The sequence below is a fragment of the Aotus nancymaae genome, unplaced genomic scaffold (genome assembly GCF_030222135.1).
Source record: "Aotus nancymaae isolate 86718 unplaced genomic scaffold, 86718_ANA_hifiasm-v0.15.2.pri h1tg000092l, whole genome shotgun sequence".
Taxonomy (NCBI): domain Eukaryota; kingdom Metazoa; phylum Chordata; class Mammalia; order Primates; family Aotidae; genus Aotus; species Aotus nancymaae.
Window position 1 is genome coordinate 3,422,803 of NW_026988507.1, and position 14,821 is coordinate 3,437,623.

At 37.9% G+C, this 14,821-nt stretch overlaps 1 protein-coding gene and 1 pseudogene across 5 annotated transcripts in view; both read left to right on the plus strand.

Moving 5' to 3' along the window:
* Positions 1-14,008, plus strand: part of SLC38A4 (solute carrier family 38 member 4) — an 81,211-nt gene extending 67,203 nt beyond the window's left edge. For all 5 annotated transcript variants that reach the window (XM_012459095.3, XM_012459094.3, XM_012459097.3 and 2 more), the window contains 4 exons: positions 1,971-2,095; positions 7,709-7,853; positions 8,730-8,827; positions 11,449-14,008. In XM_012459095.3, coding sequence (XP_012314518.2) covers positions 1,971-2,095; positions 7,709-7,853; positions 8,730-8,827; positions 11,449-11,550 — 470 coding nt within the window. In that variant the 3' untranslated portion in view covers positions 11,551-14,008. The remainder of the gene's footprint in view (positions 1-1,970; positions 2,096-7,708; positions 7,854-8,729; positions 8,828-11,448) is intronic.
* Positions 8,899-11,445, plus strand: LOC105721869 (RNA-binding protein 42-like; annotated as a pseudogene).
* Positions 14,009-14,821: the final 813 nt, after the last annotated feature.

Genomic DNA, 14,821 nt, shown 5'->3' on the forward strand with positions numbered 1-14,821 from the left:
GATTTTTTTTAAATTGCCTTCTATAAACATGATCTATAGATGACACATATTCAATTAATATATTTTAGCTTTGTCACTTGAGCTGAGGAAATGGGGCCTGAATCAGCCTGGTTAACAAGTTACAACAATTTGTGAATTAACACATATTTTATAAAAAATATCCCTCGAATGAAATTATTTTCCTTCAAGGATAGATGATATTTCTTTGGCTAGACACCATAGTCCAGCTCAGGCTAGAAGTGATGAGAATGAATCCGCTTGCATGTAATAAAGCTCCTTTGATGGAATTATTAACTGCCAAGTAAATGGCAGTGAAACTGCAAAGTCCTCAAGTTTGAACTTGCCTTCTATTTATCAGTCAAGTAAAATCTGGGAGCTTGGGACTTGAGGTAAAATTTCTGACATATCCCATTTTATTCTGTTATACCAAATGATTACCTAAGAAAGAGGACATGACAGAATTTCCTTCAATCTGAGAATGCACTACCAAAAAAAGGGTGACTATAGCCACATTAGATTATGCCTGCAACATTTCCTGTCTGGCATCTTAACAGTTCACAAAGGGAGTAGGATTGTACTCCTTCCATGACGTATGGCCCCACAAACAGATTTAATGGAATCACATACTGACCTTGTAGCATATGTTTACATGAATCAGTGTATCAATATAAATACATTTTTCGTATAAACCTCTTTTTTTTTTTTTTTTTGAGATGGAGTTTCGCTCGTTACCCAGGCTGGAGTGCAATGGCGCGATCTCGGCTCACCGCAACCTCCGCCTCCCGGATTCAGGCAATTCTCCTGCCTCAGCCTCCTGAGTAGCTGGGATTACAGGCACGCGCCACCATGCCCAGCTAATTTTTTGTATTTTTAGTAGAGACAGGGTTTCACCATGTTGACCAGGATGGTCTCGATCTCTTGACCTCGTGATCCACCCGCCTCGGCCTCCCAAAGTGCTAGGATTACAGGCTTGAGCCACCGCGCCTGGCCTGTATAAACCTCTTTTTAAAGTTTTTAACTTAAATTTTTTTTTCTAACTGACTTGGTAAATTGAATTGAATGTATGACAGATTATGGATGAAAAGATTCAGGAGTAGGCCACCATTTGCTTAGATTTTCTTTCTATTTGACTAATATTTAACTATTAACCAATCATGTGCTTTAGATTGGGCCTTAACATTTTGCTGGTTGTGAAATAATGAATGTCAAGGTCAATGCTACTAAGGTATTTTCATTCCCTTTTTTTTTTTTCTGATCTTGAGGCAAAAATCCAGCTACATTCAATTCCATAAATATTTCCTTGTTATTTGTGTTGGAATCCTGAATGACTGTGTTTTCAAGTATGGCAGCTTCTTCATCTTAGAGTAGTATCCCTTGGGAGACCCTTTAAAATTTATACTAATTTGTCCTTGCGTGTTACTTATACTTAGTTTAATGAGTTTCATATGACAAGCAAAACTTGGAAAAGCCCAATAATATGTGTTTTAGTGTGGTGATGGAGTCATAGTTGTTGAGCTTGAAAAAACTGTAGCAATCATTCATCCTAGAGTTTACATACTGGGTTTGTAACCTGCATCAGGAGTGGCTGGGCAGGTCGGGGCAGTGGAGGTGGTAGCCTGAGAAAGACAAGATGTGGGGCTTAGGCCTCCCGTCCCCTTCAACAAGAGCACTCGTTCTCTGATTTGTAATTGCTTCTATACAGCAGAGATAGATTTATCACAATGCAAATGAGCTTGAGAGGCTCCTTATTTTGTATTATAGCTCTTGCAACTTTATAAGCTTCAGGACCTCTTTGTTCTTTTGAATGAAGGTTGCATAGCTAATGAGCTCAGAGGTAAGACCAGAGGTACCTGGATTACCAGACCTGGGTCTTTTCCACTGTTCTGTGTTCTCTCTATAAAATGTTGTCATAAGTGACAAGTGCTGATATGACAACACCAAGTGGACTCATTCTCTTTCTCTTATTGTAGGAGAAGTTGAAGATGAATTACTTCATGCCTACAGCAAAGTGTATACATTCGACATCCCTCTTCTCATGGTTCGCCTGGCCGTCCTTGTGGCAGTAACATTAACTGTGCCCATTGTCCTTTTTCCAGTAAGTACATAAGGCTTTGATGAAAGAAACCTATTTGCCCCCATAAATTAGTACATGTGTTCCACCTTGATTTTGATTTAATTATAGTGTGAATTTGCAATTGCAATGCCTGAGGAAATTATTATTTTCCTATAGCATTTTGGAGCCACTTAAAATTGGCTATTTAATGTGTAGGTAGAGCAAGGAGTTTTAGGTGGTATTTTTATAGTGTAAAAAAAAATCATGAAACTTATTTTTAAACTCAAATTTGGAAAATGGAGCTTGAGCTTCTGTCTTGTGGATTAGTAAAACTGAGTAGAGTTCATATAACTTCAGAATCTTGAAAGCCAAAACCATATTAACTTTGAAATCATACTGAATTTCATCACAGTTTTGAAGGCATTTCATTTTTTTTCAGTTTGTTGTGCTACAATAATATCCAAAAGTTGCCTTATTTAACCTGATGCCTTGAAGGCTAATGTGAAAGGGATTCATGTTAAGTAAATTATATACCAGAAAAAAAATTTTCAAAAAAGTTATTCTATCTATCACATACCTGTCTCACAACATGCCCTCTGCCAGACTCACACCAGGTCACCCCTCCTTGGCATTTGTCATTGGCGTCAGTCTGTTCTGAGATCCCAGAGCAGAGCTTGTAGTGAAGATTTGGGCTGCATGAGTTAAAACCAACCACCTAAGGATAAACACAGGTCTTCACCCTCCTGCCAACTCTTCTTTCATAAACACTGAATTTACTCATTTATTTGAGGAGGCAAAAATAAGCAACACAGTAACCAGCACTGTCCTGGACATAATGTTCCATACAGGGCTGGCATATGAGAACTATTTCTATAATGGCACTGTGGTCACTTTAAATGCAGCTTGTATGCTGAAATATATTTTGGCACATTCCTTTTTCATGAGTGCATGAAATCAGATCTGTATTACTATGGTGGCTAATATTTTACTCTTAAATCATGTCTTGCCTCTAATATAGCTGAAAGTATTTCAGATGACATACACATAGCTTTTGCCTAAAATCAGTTCCATCTTGGGTATAAGACAGAAGACAACTATAAACAGAAGGTATATGATAGGGTAAAATTGCCAGGCAAACAACTTCACTGAGAAAAGACTATCAGGAGCCCTTGTTTTTATGTGTAGAAAAATTACTCACTAAATTTTGGCACAGTGTGGGCACTCACATCATTGTAGAACTAAAGCATAAGAAATCTGTGATGTGCTTCTGTATTACTTTATTCATACTCATATAGCGTTTTCAAGCTATGGTCTTAAGGGATTGCCAGACTTGGCCATCATTGCACGGACAGCTGGTAACAGTTCAACTAGTACAGCTCATAGCCTAACACTGATGGCTGCAATTATTGTCATGGGACTTAAAAGTCATTTACTGATGAACATTTCACTTCAGCACTGAAAATCCAAATCTCCCCTTAGAAATTCTTACTCTATGTGAGAAATAAAGCACTGGTATAAATCTGACCATCAGGAACAGCAATAGTGTGTAAACATTAGGTGCCATTAGAACCAAAGTTGACCATGAGAACCAGAGTTCAGAAAAACGACTAACTGCTACCCTTCATTATGTATTTCCACTCAACATTAGTATTTATAAAACATTTTGCACATTATCCTGTCCTCACTCTTGCAATGTTACGTTTAAATAATCTGTGTAAGTGCTCCCCTGCCCCAGAGTTATAAATCCCTGGGGATTGGGGATGTGCACAGTGACTGGCACAGAGGGTGAGCCCAGTTGTGCTTGGGAAGAAAAATGGTCTTCAAATGAATCTCGTCTTGTTTTAAAATGTATAAACTGCTGTTTCTTGTAAAAGCATAGACACTCTTTCCCTTGGTGACATACATGTGCTATGAATTCAGTTATGTTGAGGATCTGGGCTAAATGAACCAAGCTTCTTTATAGATGATGGATACATAGAGATGGTGACAGAGTGGTCTAATCTCCTTGAATGGATGTCAGTCAAGCCTTCTGAGGCTAAATTCATTTTTTTTTCTTTACCGAAATGCTAAAAGTTGTTATTGGTGCTATTGCTTGTTTATTTTATATAACTTAGGGCTAGATTTTCAATGTGTCAAATGCTGAGTCACAGCATGGTTTTCCTGACAGTTTATTTCATTTAAGGAACTCTTGAACAATAAGAAGTTGATTTACTTGCCTTGATATCTCCACATATAAATTATAAAACAAAAAAAAAGCTAATCTGGATTAAAATCTGTCAGCTTTAGATATTATTTTGTGTTCCCCTTCTTTCAACATGACAGATGGGCTCTCTTTCTTAGGATCCTGAGAAGATATGACTGGGGTTTGTTTTTCCTTTACTTCATTATTATCTTTCTTTTCTCCAATCAGTTTAGTTTTTTCCTTTTTAGTAAAAGGTGCATAGTAACTGCTTGCAATATTTGTTGAACAAATGAATAAATGAAATGAATTAAGGTAGTGTTTTCACTAGCAGCCCAACATTTCTTTCTCTCTCAGTAGTGGATGGGGTATCTATTATGGAATGGCAGCTCCTTCCAGAGGACTGATCACACCATTTTCAGCTTGTGCTTCCCTTTATGCAGTAAAGTTCCCATATTTCCATAAAGAACAGGAAACCAAATAATCCTAGTGGATGTATTATGAATACACAGACTCAAATTTCACCTGCCATGCCTTTGAAAAATGATCCCTAGCCACTGGTATTCCATCTTATAGTTAAAATTATTCTTTTCACTTATGTTGCCTTCAGATCTTCTGTTTTGAAGTGTATGTAGATGTCAGCATAGAAATGCAGCATATATTGCTATGAACTGCAGTGGAGTAGTGATTGGCAGGTACTTCCAACATCCTTGCCCTAAGCCAACCTGCAAAGTGAAAGTGTAAGCTACATCTAAACAATGGGAGAGGATTTAAAAAAAAAAAATGAGTTAGAGCTAAGACTCTCACTTTCTCCTGTGCCTCCACATTTTTGACCTTCACATTGGGTCGCTACATCAGAATACAGCATTCCCTCGCAGGCTTCTGTTCAGGACGCTCCCTCTGGAAACAACAGATGTTGTCTCTAGAGCTGCCTAGAACCTTAATTGAATCATTCTGGGTCAGAGGCCCCGGATGGTGCTGTGGACCTCCCTGACCCACAGCATCTGACCCACATTTCCGGGTTCCTAGCGGCTTGTGTCAATAAAGAAAAGGGCACACAGTTAAGTGGAAGAGCAGATGAGGCTCAGTGGGAATAAGCCAGTGGCCTGTCCTGGGAAAGGTAAACAGAACTGCTGAGGGCCTTTTGGTCCTAGGCTCCCTCCTCAGGGAAGCACTTTAACATGGAATGACCAGCAAGTTTGCTGCTGGATCTTTTCCACCGCCACCACTAGCCTAGTACCTCCCTCCCTCTTTGCTCTGTTGCCCTCTTCAGGAATGTATTGGAAACTGCCTTCAGTTCTGTTTGGGATATTCTTATTCCTTATTCACAAAGAGGAGGAAGCTTTCGCGTTTATTCCAAACATTCTACCTATTATTCTCATAAACTTTCTGTGCTCTCATATCATTAGGCCAATGTTAGTCTTTCTGAGAGCCAGGAGATGGCTTTCGTATTCAGAGACCCTTGACATATAGGACTGCCTCTAACTCACTCTAACTCAGCTTACTGACTTGAATGCACCATTTTAACAAGTGACTGAAAAACAAACTCTGAGTATTCTCTGAAAATGAACTTGTATTTCATACTTGTTTATTCTATCAGTTTAACACTGTGAAACAAATTAAGTCCTCAAGCACTATGTATATAACATAAAAACCTTATTTTAAGCCTGCTAATTGAACCAGTTTGGACAATATTGAATAAACACTAATTGCAGATCACAACATAGAATTATAGGCTGATGAGGAAAACAGTATCACACCATTTGCTTTCCTCAGTTTACTTTTCAGAATGAGTTTCATAATGTTCACTAATCCAATATTTAAAATCCTTTACACAGTTATTCCTAAACTATTTCCAGAGACTATCTGGTTTGTCATTCTAGAAATGAAATTGCCGTTTCAGCCTAAACAGATGGCTTTAATTTCTGGTGTAGTGGTATGAAAGGAATGTCACATGAGAAACTGCAAGCTATTTAGTTTGAATTTTTCATCATTCATACATGTTTCAAAATATATTTTACACTTTCTCTCTTTAAATGAGTTCCCATCTCTGCACCATTAAGTGACTTCAGAACTAAAATTTTAAAGTGAAAAATCAATCACAGCATTTCCAAAACTGTGAACTCCTAGCTCAACTGAAGTATTTACTTACTGAAAACTGATAGAGTAATTCCACTAAGTCAAAAAAGTGTCCTCTAAAAGATTCCAAAGATAAGAGTGTTTTCAACTTTGTTAAGGTGTACAAACACAAATGCCGCTCCCTCCCTCTGCCCACAGGGCACTTTATCCAATCACAACAGAGTAACTTGAGCAGCTGAGCCTCTCTTGACCCTTCCCCTACTTATTTCAACTGCTAAAATAGGGCTGAAACCTGTCAAGAACCATGAAGAGAAGGAAAAGATTTCTACTATTCTCAAATTTAATTTAAGCTTTTATTGAGTGCCTGCTGTGTGCACAACACTAAGCTAGAAAGTCTGAGGAATGTTAAGATTATTAGGTCCTGTTCCTTGCTTTTTGTAGACTTACAATCTATCAATAGGGAGAGGTAAAAAGGAGAGAAAGAGAAAGGAGCAAACACAAAAACATCAAAATTTTAAAATGCCAGATGGCAAAATGTTAAACGAAATGCAAACTTAAGGAAGACCTAGATTTGTAAAAATTCCTTTAACAGTCTTGTGTAAATCAATTCAGTGCTGGCCCTTAATGTCTAATCCAGTGTGATGAGACATGAATAGTGATCAACAAGGGTTTTACTGTGTTTCTGAATTATGTGTCTTACCTGTTATCTCTTTCTGATTGGGATTATTTTTAACAATAAATTCTGAAAACTAAGAAAGTGAACACATAAAATATTGTATTATAAAACACACCAAGAAAAAATGACACTCCATCTCAAATATCCAAAGTTAGCATCAAAACTGCACAGCAAGATGAATGTATAGTCGTGTGTTGCTTAAAAATGTGGACATATCCTGAGAAATGCATCATTAGGCAATTCTGTCATTGTGCAAACATCATAGAGTGCACGTGCAGTCTGAATGGTGGAGTCTAGTATACACCAAGGCTATAGGGCATAGCCTATTACTCCTAGGCTACAAACCTGTACAATATGTTACTGTACTGAATAATGTAGGTACCTGTAACATAATGCCAAGTATTTGTGTATCCAAACATAGAAAAGGTACTGTAAAAATACAGTATTACAACCTTAGGGTATCACTGTCTTATATGTGGTCTGTTGTTGACTGAAATGACTATACTTAATACCACTGAACTGTACACTTAAAACTGGTTAAGATGGTAAATTCTATGTTATGTATGTTTTATCATAATAAAAACTTGAAAAAAAAAGCATCAAGATCTTTTCTGGGAAAAAAGAAAAAGAAAGAAATGTTTTAGAGTGATGAGAATATTTGAAATAGTAGATAAAGTCAAAAACAAAGAAATGATCTCACCTTTGAACTTTCTTGTTCCAGATTCGTACATCAGTGACTACACTGTTATTTCCCAAAAGACCCTTCAGCTGGATAAGACATTTCCTGATTGCAGCCATGCTTATTGCAGTTAATAATGTTCTGGTCATCCTTGTGCCAACTATAAAATATATCTTCGGATTCATAGGTGAGTTTCAGAAAGGCTTTAATTTGGTCAACCCAAACTTATGCCTCCTTAAATGGTGGGCAGGGAACTAGTGCTGGGTCATCCAGATCCCCTTTATTCTCAGGCTCACAGACTCCCTTTATCTCTTCGAGGCTCTGGTGGTTGAGCTGGTCACTTTCTCTTCCTCCAAAGTGACACTGGCAGCTACCTTATAGATTATTTAGTCCAGCTGCTTTTTCTGACAGATGGGGAAACTGAGCCCCATAGAAGTCAAGTCATATACCTTGGTGTGGACCCAGGATTCTGACGTAGGTATTAGCTGTGTCATCAGGAAAAAGGAAAGATAGATTTTACCTACCAGAAGCTCTCTGAGGTCTATGACTATCAGCTGAACATTAAAAGGTGTCTTCAGAGGAATAGAAGGTTGATTTTGTAAAGCTTATTATTAATATTTGCCATAACTGCATGGTCTGTTTTCAGTCTAACTGATTGAGGGGTTACTTAAATTTTAAACACAATCTAAAACTTTGAAAGAATCACGCGCAGGCAACTTGAAAAGTAAGAGATGGATAGGGTGCATCATGAGTTCAGCCACCTTAGTTTGTATTTATATTACTAATCCCCTGTAAATTTGTGTTAAATTCAGCCTTTTGTTGCTTATTATATGTTCCATATACTTATGCAGCTTTGATGTTAGGTACATTTTAATTATCTCTATAAACATATCTTCTATGAATAAACAACCAAGATGAGCTTATGTGACTTAAGTATGTGTTTTTAGTGCTAAGTATAGGATAGCTTTATATTTGGTTTATTTAAAGTGTGTGCTGACATATCCTTTGCTGGCTAAGACCTGCTGAGTAAGACACTGACCTTGCCCTGTGTTTGTCTTCTCAGGGGCTTCTTCTGCCACTATGTTGATTTTTATTCTTCCAGCAGTTTTTTATCTTAAACTTGTCAAGAAGGAACCTCTTAGGTCACCCCAAAAAATCGGGGTAAGTAAACCTTGTAATTCCCCCCATTATTGGTTGTTCTTCAACTACTTAGAATAAACCGGAAAATACACATAGTTCAGAAAAATGAAACAATGTATAAGAATCAAAAATCAAAAATGGGCTAGAACTCTCTGGTAGCAGAGAAAGGAGGTATATTTCTGAAACTCAAATGATTCTACTGAGATTCCTTGTCTTCAAATACCAAATATCCTGTGTTGAGTCTGTCATACATGTCAAATAGCTTTGGCCCTGGAGATCGGAGTCACCTGGACAGTCCAGAGGCTCAAGAAGCCATGTTCCTGTGGCGAGCAGCAGCTGGCTCCCACCCTATGGCCCTGCGGCCCCCTCACCAGACCCTCATGGGCCCCCCTCTGCCTGGACCCCCTGGACTACCCATGATGCTGCCACCAATGGCTCTGGCTCCAGGGCCCCCACTGGGCTCCATGGCTGTGCTGAGGCCCCCTCTGGAAGAGCCATCAGCACCCCAAGAGCTGGGCCTAGGTCTGGGGCTAGGCCTGAAAGAAAAGGAAGAGGCAGTCGTGGCAGCAGCGGCTGGGCTGGAGGAGGCTAGTGCGGCTGTGGCCGTGGGGGCAGGAGGTGCCCCAGCTGGCCCTGCAGTCATTGGGCCCAGCCTGCCGCTGGCCCTGCCCATGCCCCTCCCGCTGGAGGTCGTCGGAGGCCTCCTGCCCCCGCTGCGCATTCCTGAACTCCTGTCCCTGCGTCCTCGGCCCCAGCCCCCACCGTCCAGAGCCACCCCCTGGGCTCATGGCTCTCGAGGTCCCAGAGCCCCTGGGTGAAGACAAGAAGAAGGGGAAGCCAGAGAAATTGAAACGCTGCATTTGCACAGCAGCTGGGAGCAGCTGGGAGGACTCCAGCGTGCTGGAGTGGGACGCAGATGACTTCCGGATCTTCTGTGGGGATCTGGGCAATGAGGTGAACGATGACATCTTGGCACGCGCCTTCAGCCGCTTCACATCCTTCCTTAAGGCCAAGGTGATCCGTGACAAGTGCACAGGTAAGACCAAGGGCCACGGCTTCGTCAGCTTCAAGAACCCCAGTGACTTACGTGCGCGCCATGCGTGAGATGAATGGGAAGTATATGGGCTCGTGCCCCATCAAGCTTCGCAAGAACATGTGGAAGGACTGGAACCTGGACGTGGTCGGCAAGAAGCAGAAGGAAAAGAAGAAGCTGGGCCTGAGATAGGGTTTGTGGTCAGGTACCCACTCCCACCTGGCCCGGCGCTGGCGCCTTCCTCAGTTCTCTTTGGAAAATCACCAGCTATCCACCCACCCCCCACCCCAAAACCAGTTTCAATAAATTTACCTTCATTTCAAAAAAAAAAAAAAAAAAAAGCTATGTGTCTTTCCCACAGGCGCATAAGCTTCATGTGCATAGCAGTGTCAATACCAAGCTGCTGTTGTACTATCCATGAAAAATCATGCAGGAAGGAATTAGGCTCCCTAGCGGTGTTATGAAGTAATTTTAAGATTTTGATCATATTTCTTACGTTTGCAAAGCCAAAGGAAAGATGTTGCTTTTGTTTTCCCCTCCATAGAACTCTGTTGGGCCTGGTGTGGACCAAGATCCAGAACAGAACCATTTCATTATTCTGTTAACCTCTTTAAATATAAAATACAGTCTTATTAAATTAGGGAGTATATATTTCTTTTCCATAAGACTACTATAGAAACAAATGCTAGAAATAATTGTTTTTCTAATAAAATATTATTCACTCCTTAATAAAGTCATATTAAGGCTTGAAAAGAATATTTCGTACTGAATTACTCTGAATTTTTACCTTGTAGCCATTTACCTTTGGGATATTTCAGGGACTTCAGGATAGTTTGGTATCAAAAGCTCCACCCATCAGCTTGCCCCCAGATATTAACTCTGTATAGTCCATCTTGCTTAGACCTTTACAGCAATGTGAACTTGGCAAATTACTTGTCCTGTTTGTAACCTATTTTAAGTTTGACCAATTGTAAAATGAGTACAATTATCTCCTAGACCCTTTCTAGTGAAAAATTTTTAGTTGCTGCTTTCTTATACATAGAATTAGGAGGTTTACGTATGTGATAAAATGTAAGGCGTCTTCTAGTGTTAAAATGCTGAAGTATTTTATATGTAGGTATGTACATATATCCTTATATGTGTGTATGTATATTACATGTATGCACACACACACATATACACTTTTTGTTGCAACATCTATTAAGCTTTTGGTTTTGTTTGCTTTGTAAAATTAGAATCGTATCATACATGTTATTTTTTTATGACCTTCTCTTTTTCACCTAAAAGATTGTAAGAATTCTCTAGGTTATTGAATCTTTTTTTGTCCCTTGATTTTTAATAATCACAGGGTATTCCATCATCTTGATATACCAAATCAATTAAGTATTACTGCATTGTTAAACCTTTAAGTTGTGTCTCTCCACTGTATTCCTCTTCTTTCTCCAACTAGGATTCTAAATTGACTGATTGGTTAGGCCTGGGCATCTGAGCTATTAACAATAATATGACTCAATATATAGATCAGATTGCCACATTATGTAAACAACTAAAAAACAAATTGTACTAAGTATGGTTTCTGTGTTTCTAATAAAGTCTTTCTGAATTACAGGCTTTAACTTTCCTTGGAGTTGGAATCATCTTCATGATTGGAAGCATGGCGCTCATTATAATTGACTGGATTTATGATCCTCCGAATTCCAAGCATCACTAACCCAAGGAAAAATACTTTCTTTTTCTATTGGAAATGGTTGCAAGTTATACTCCAAAAGATATTTGAATTATCTTGATTGGAATGTTATTCATAGGAAATAACAGTAAGATTCCAAAAATGTTTACCAGTAATATCATCAGGCACCTGCAGAAGAGAATAATCACTGTTTTTTTTTTTTTTTTCCAAGGATGGCTGCATATGAGTTTAAAATAAAATCTGTGGTGCACATTTCTACCCAGGTTTTACTAGAGCACAGTGAGAGGATGAAGCTGTCTCCTTACCCTGCACCCCCTAAAAAAGTACCAAACATTTGTATTCTCAGAACATCAAACAAAAATGCCCTGGTGGCAAAGCTATCGCCATTTAATGCCTTCTTGCAGTCTTGCACCAAACAGTCAGGTCTGTTTACTAACAGAGGCAAAACTTATGTCTTAGGAACTGTTCCTGTAAGGTACATGAATGGTCAGACTAGAGCATCTTACTGTCAACAGCAAAATAATATTTTGCTGATCCTGTTTGTGACATTGAGTCAGTGACTTCTTCAATGGATTTTTGGTAAATGTTAAAACATTTATATTTAAATGTTAAAACACTAAATATAGAGAGGGGTTATATTTAAATCATAGAGCAACAACAAAAATAACGCTCATAGCTAAACTGCCTTTCTAGAAAGCATCCACTTTTTCATGTTATTCCGAAATCCTCGTCATACTTTTGTCATTGAACAATGCTCTCCCTCTCGTCTTCCATCCTCATTCAGAATTTTTAGAAGACCACAATTCATGTGGAGATACACTACCCAGTATTGTTTGACACATTTTTATTTGATAAACATTCAGTGCAGGAAACTGTGATTCGCTATATGTTTATGTATATAATCTTATTCTGTAGTCATCAGAATTTTAATGTATGGTACATTTGATTTTTATTTTTTACATATGTAGTTTTCTTTCTTCACAGTCAAAGCATTTATATTATTGGGGATGGGGGCAGGGAATTAAGCTGGTGGGCTCAAAAATCCATCCATATGTATCTGTCTACAAATGTCTGGGGATAATTTAAATTTGAAACCTAAGTTATAGACAGTTGGGTAATGCTCTTCTTCAATGTTTACAACAATAGGATAATTACGAGAAAATAAGTTCATTTTTGCAAATTATTAGCAATACTAAAGTTATTTTCATTTAACATGCCTAAAATAGGATTTAGTTCAGTTTAGCTCACATAGGTGTTTGCTGACATTCATTGACCGTTTAATACAATGTTGATTGGTTCTCTGTGAAAGTATAAGTGCTAACACTACAAAGGAATGCACATGATCATTCTCACTCCCTTCTGTAACAAACTTACAAAAAAATGGATTTAAAAATTCCTACTCACAGCCTAAAATTTCTGCAGTTTGTTGCTTTTTTTTCAAATTATAGTAAGAACATTTGTTGTGTATATTTTGGTAAAGCCAATTATGAAATACAAGTATCATACATGTATGATACTACTAAATCACATTTCAGTAGTTTTTCTGGACTGTGCCTAAGAAAATATATTGGTTTTATGCATTATTTTCTAGGGGCATAATACTGTTAAATTGTGCACTTTTTTATGGAAATTGAGCATTACTAGAAAATATAACTTTTGAGCTACTACTATTTGAAAAAAAATCTGCCAAATAGCATCTTTAATATATATTTACATGTTCACTCATGTAAAGAGTATATAAAAATAGAAAGTGGAGGGCCGGGCGCGGTGGCTCACACCTGTAATCCCAGCACTTTGGGAGTCCGAGGCGGGTGGATCACGTGGTCAAGAGATCGAGACCATCCTGGTCAACATGGTGAAACCCCGTCTCCACTAAAAATACAAAAAATTAGCTGGGCATGGTGGTGCGTGCCTGTAATCCCAGCTACTCAGGAGGCTGAGGCAGGAGAATTGCTTGAACCCAGGAGGCGGAGGTTGCGGTGAGCCGAGATCGTGCCATTGCACTCCAGTCTGGGTAACGAGCAAAACTCTGTCTCAAAAAAAAAAAAAAAAAAAATAGAAAGTGGAGAAAGGTATCTTCTGAATGTTAAAAATGTTTATTCTGAACATATTTACATGTAAATAGCAAAGATTAACACAAAATATTGGAAAACTATAAATGCAGTGTATATTTTGAACGATTTACATTTAAAATTACTAATTTGAAAATATCAATGTGTGTAATTATACACATATTCAAGAGCAATACTATAGTGCCAAATAATAAAGCACCATTTTTTCCTCATAACCAGGATTAAAATTCACATATACTACAGGGCAGACGTACATATGGTAGCTTGTGCTGATTAATTTAACCCCTTTGTAAACAGATGAAAATTCTATTTTCTTACTTCATTTATAAGACGACTTGATGTATTGGGAGGCTTCTTTTTTATTACGGAAAGTGTATATTGGTATATAATAAATGAAATTTTCAAATGACTATGATGTTGTTTTTGTTCTGTTGTTGTTAAAGAATGTTGTGTTATTGGTACATGAGACAAGATTTAAAATCCAAATATTGTCTTTCTTATATTGGTATATATTCCATTTTCATTGTTACCTTTGACACATAACTAACATCTATAGCCATTATCATGAAAATAATTGCCATCTTATTTTGGCTATATATATATAATCCTAAATTACTATGATGATTATAATTTTGGCATCACATGTATACCACCTAGAATGAATGTAGAAGAAATGAGTCTCTTTATGGTTAGTTAGAAAGAACCCATTGGAGATGGAAAATGAGGGAATAGAAGAAACATAAGAATAGTAAAATAAAGAGCAGGGAAAATATGGGGGCAGGGAAAACAACATATGAGTGCCAAGGATTGGTTATAAATGAACAATTAGGGAGACTGATGGGTCATAGGGTAAGAATATGCTTAACTTTATAAGAAACTTTCACATAGTTTTCCACAGTGTTTCTACCATTTTCATTTCCATCAGTATTACATACAACTTCCACTGACTCCACAGCCTTGCCAACATTTGGTGTTGTCTTTTGTACTTTGCCTTTCTAGTGTGTCTGAAATGGTAACTCACTGTAATTTTCATTTCTGCTTCTCTGATAACTAATGTGGAAAACTTTTCATGTGTTTAATGGTCACTCATATATCTTCTTTTGTGAAGTGTGTATTCAAATATTTTGCCCATTTTTAAAATTTAGGTTTTGTTTTTATTGTGTATTTGTAGACGCTCTTTAAATATGGATGCATGTCCTTTGTCAGATTGCCAATATATTTTC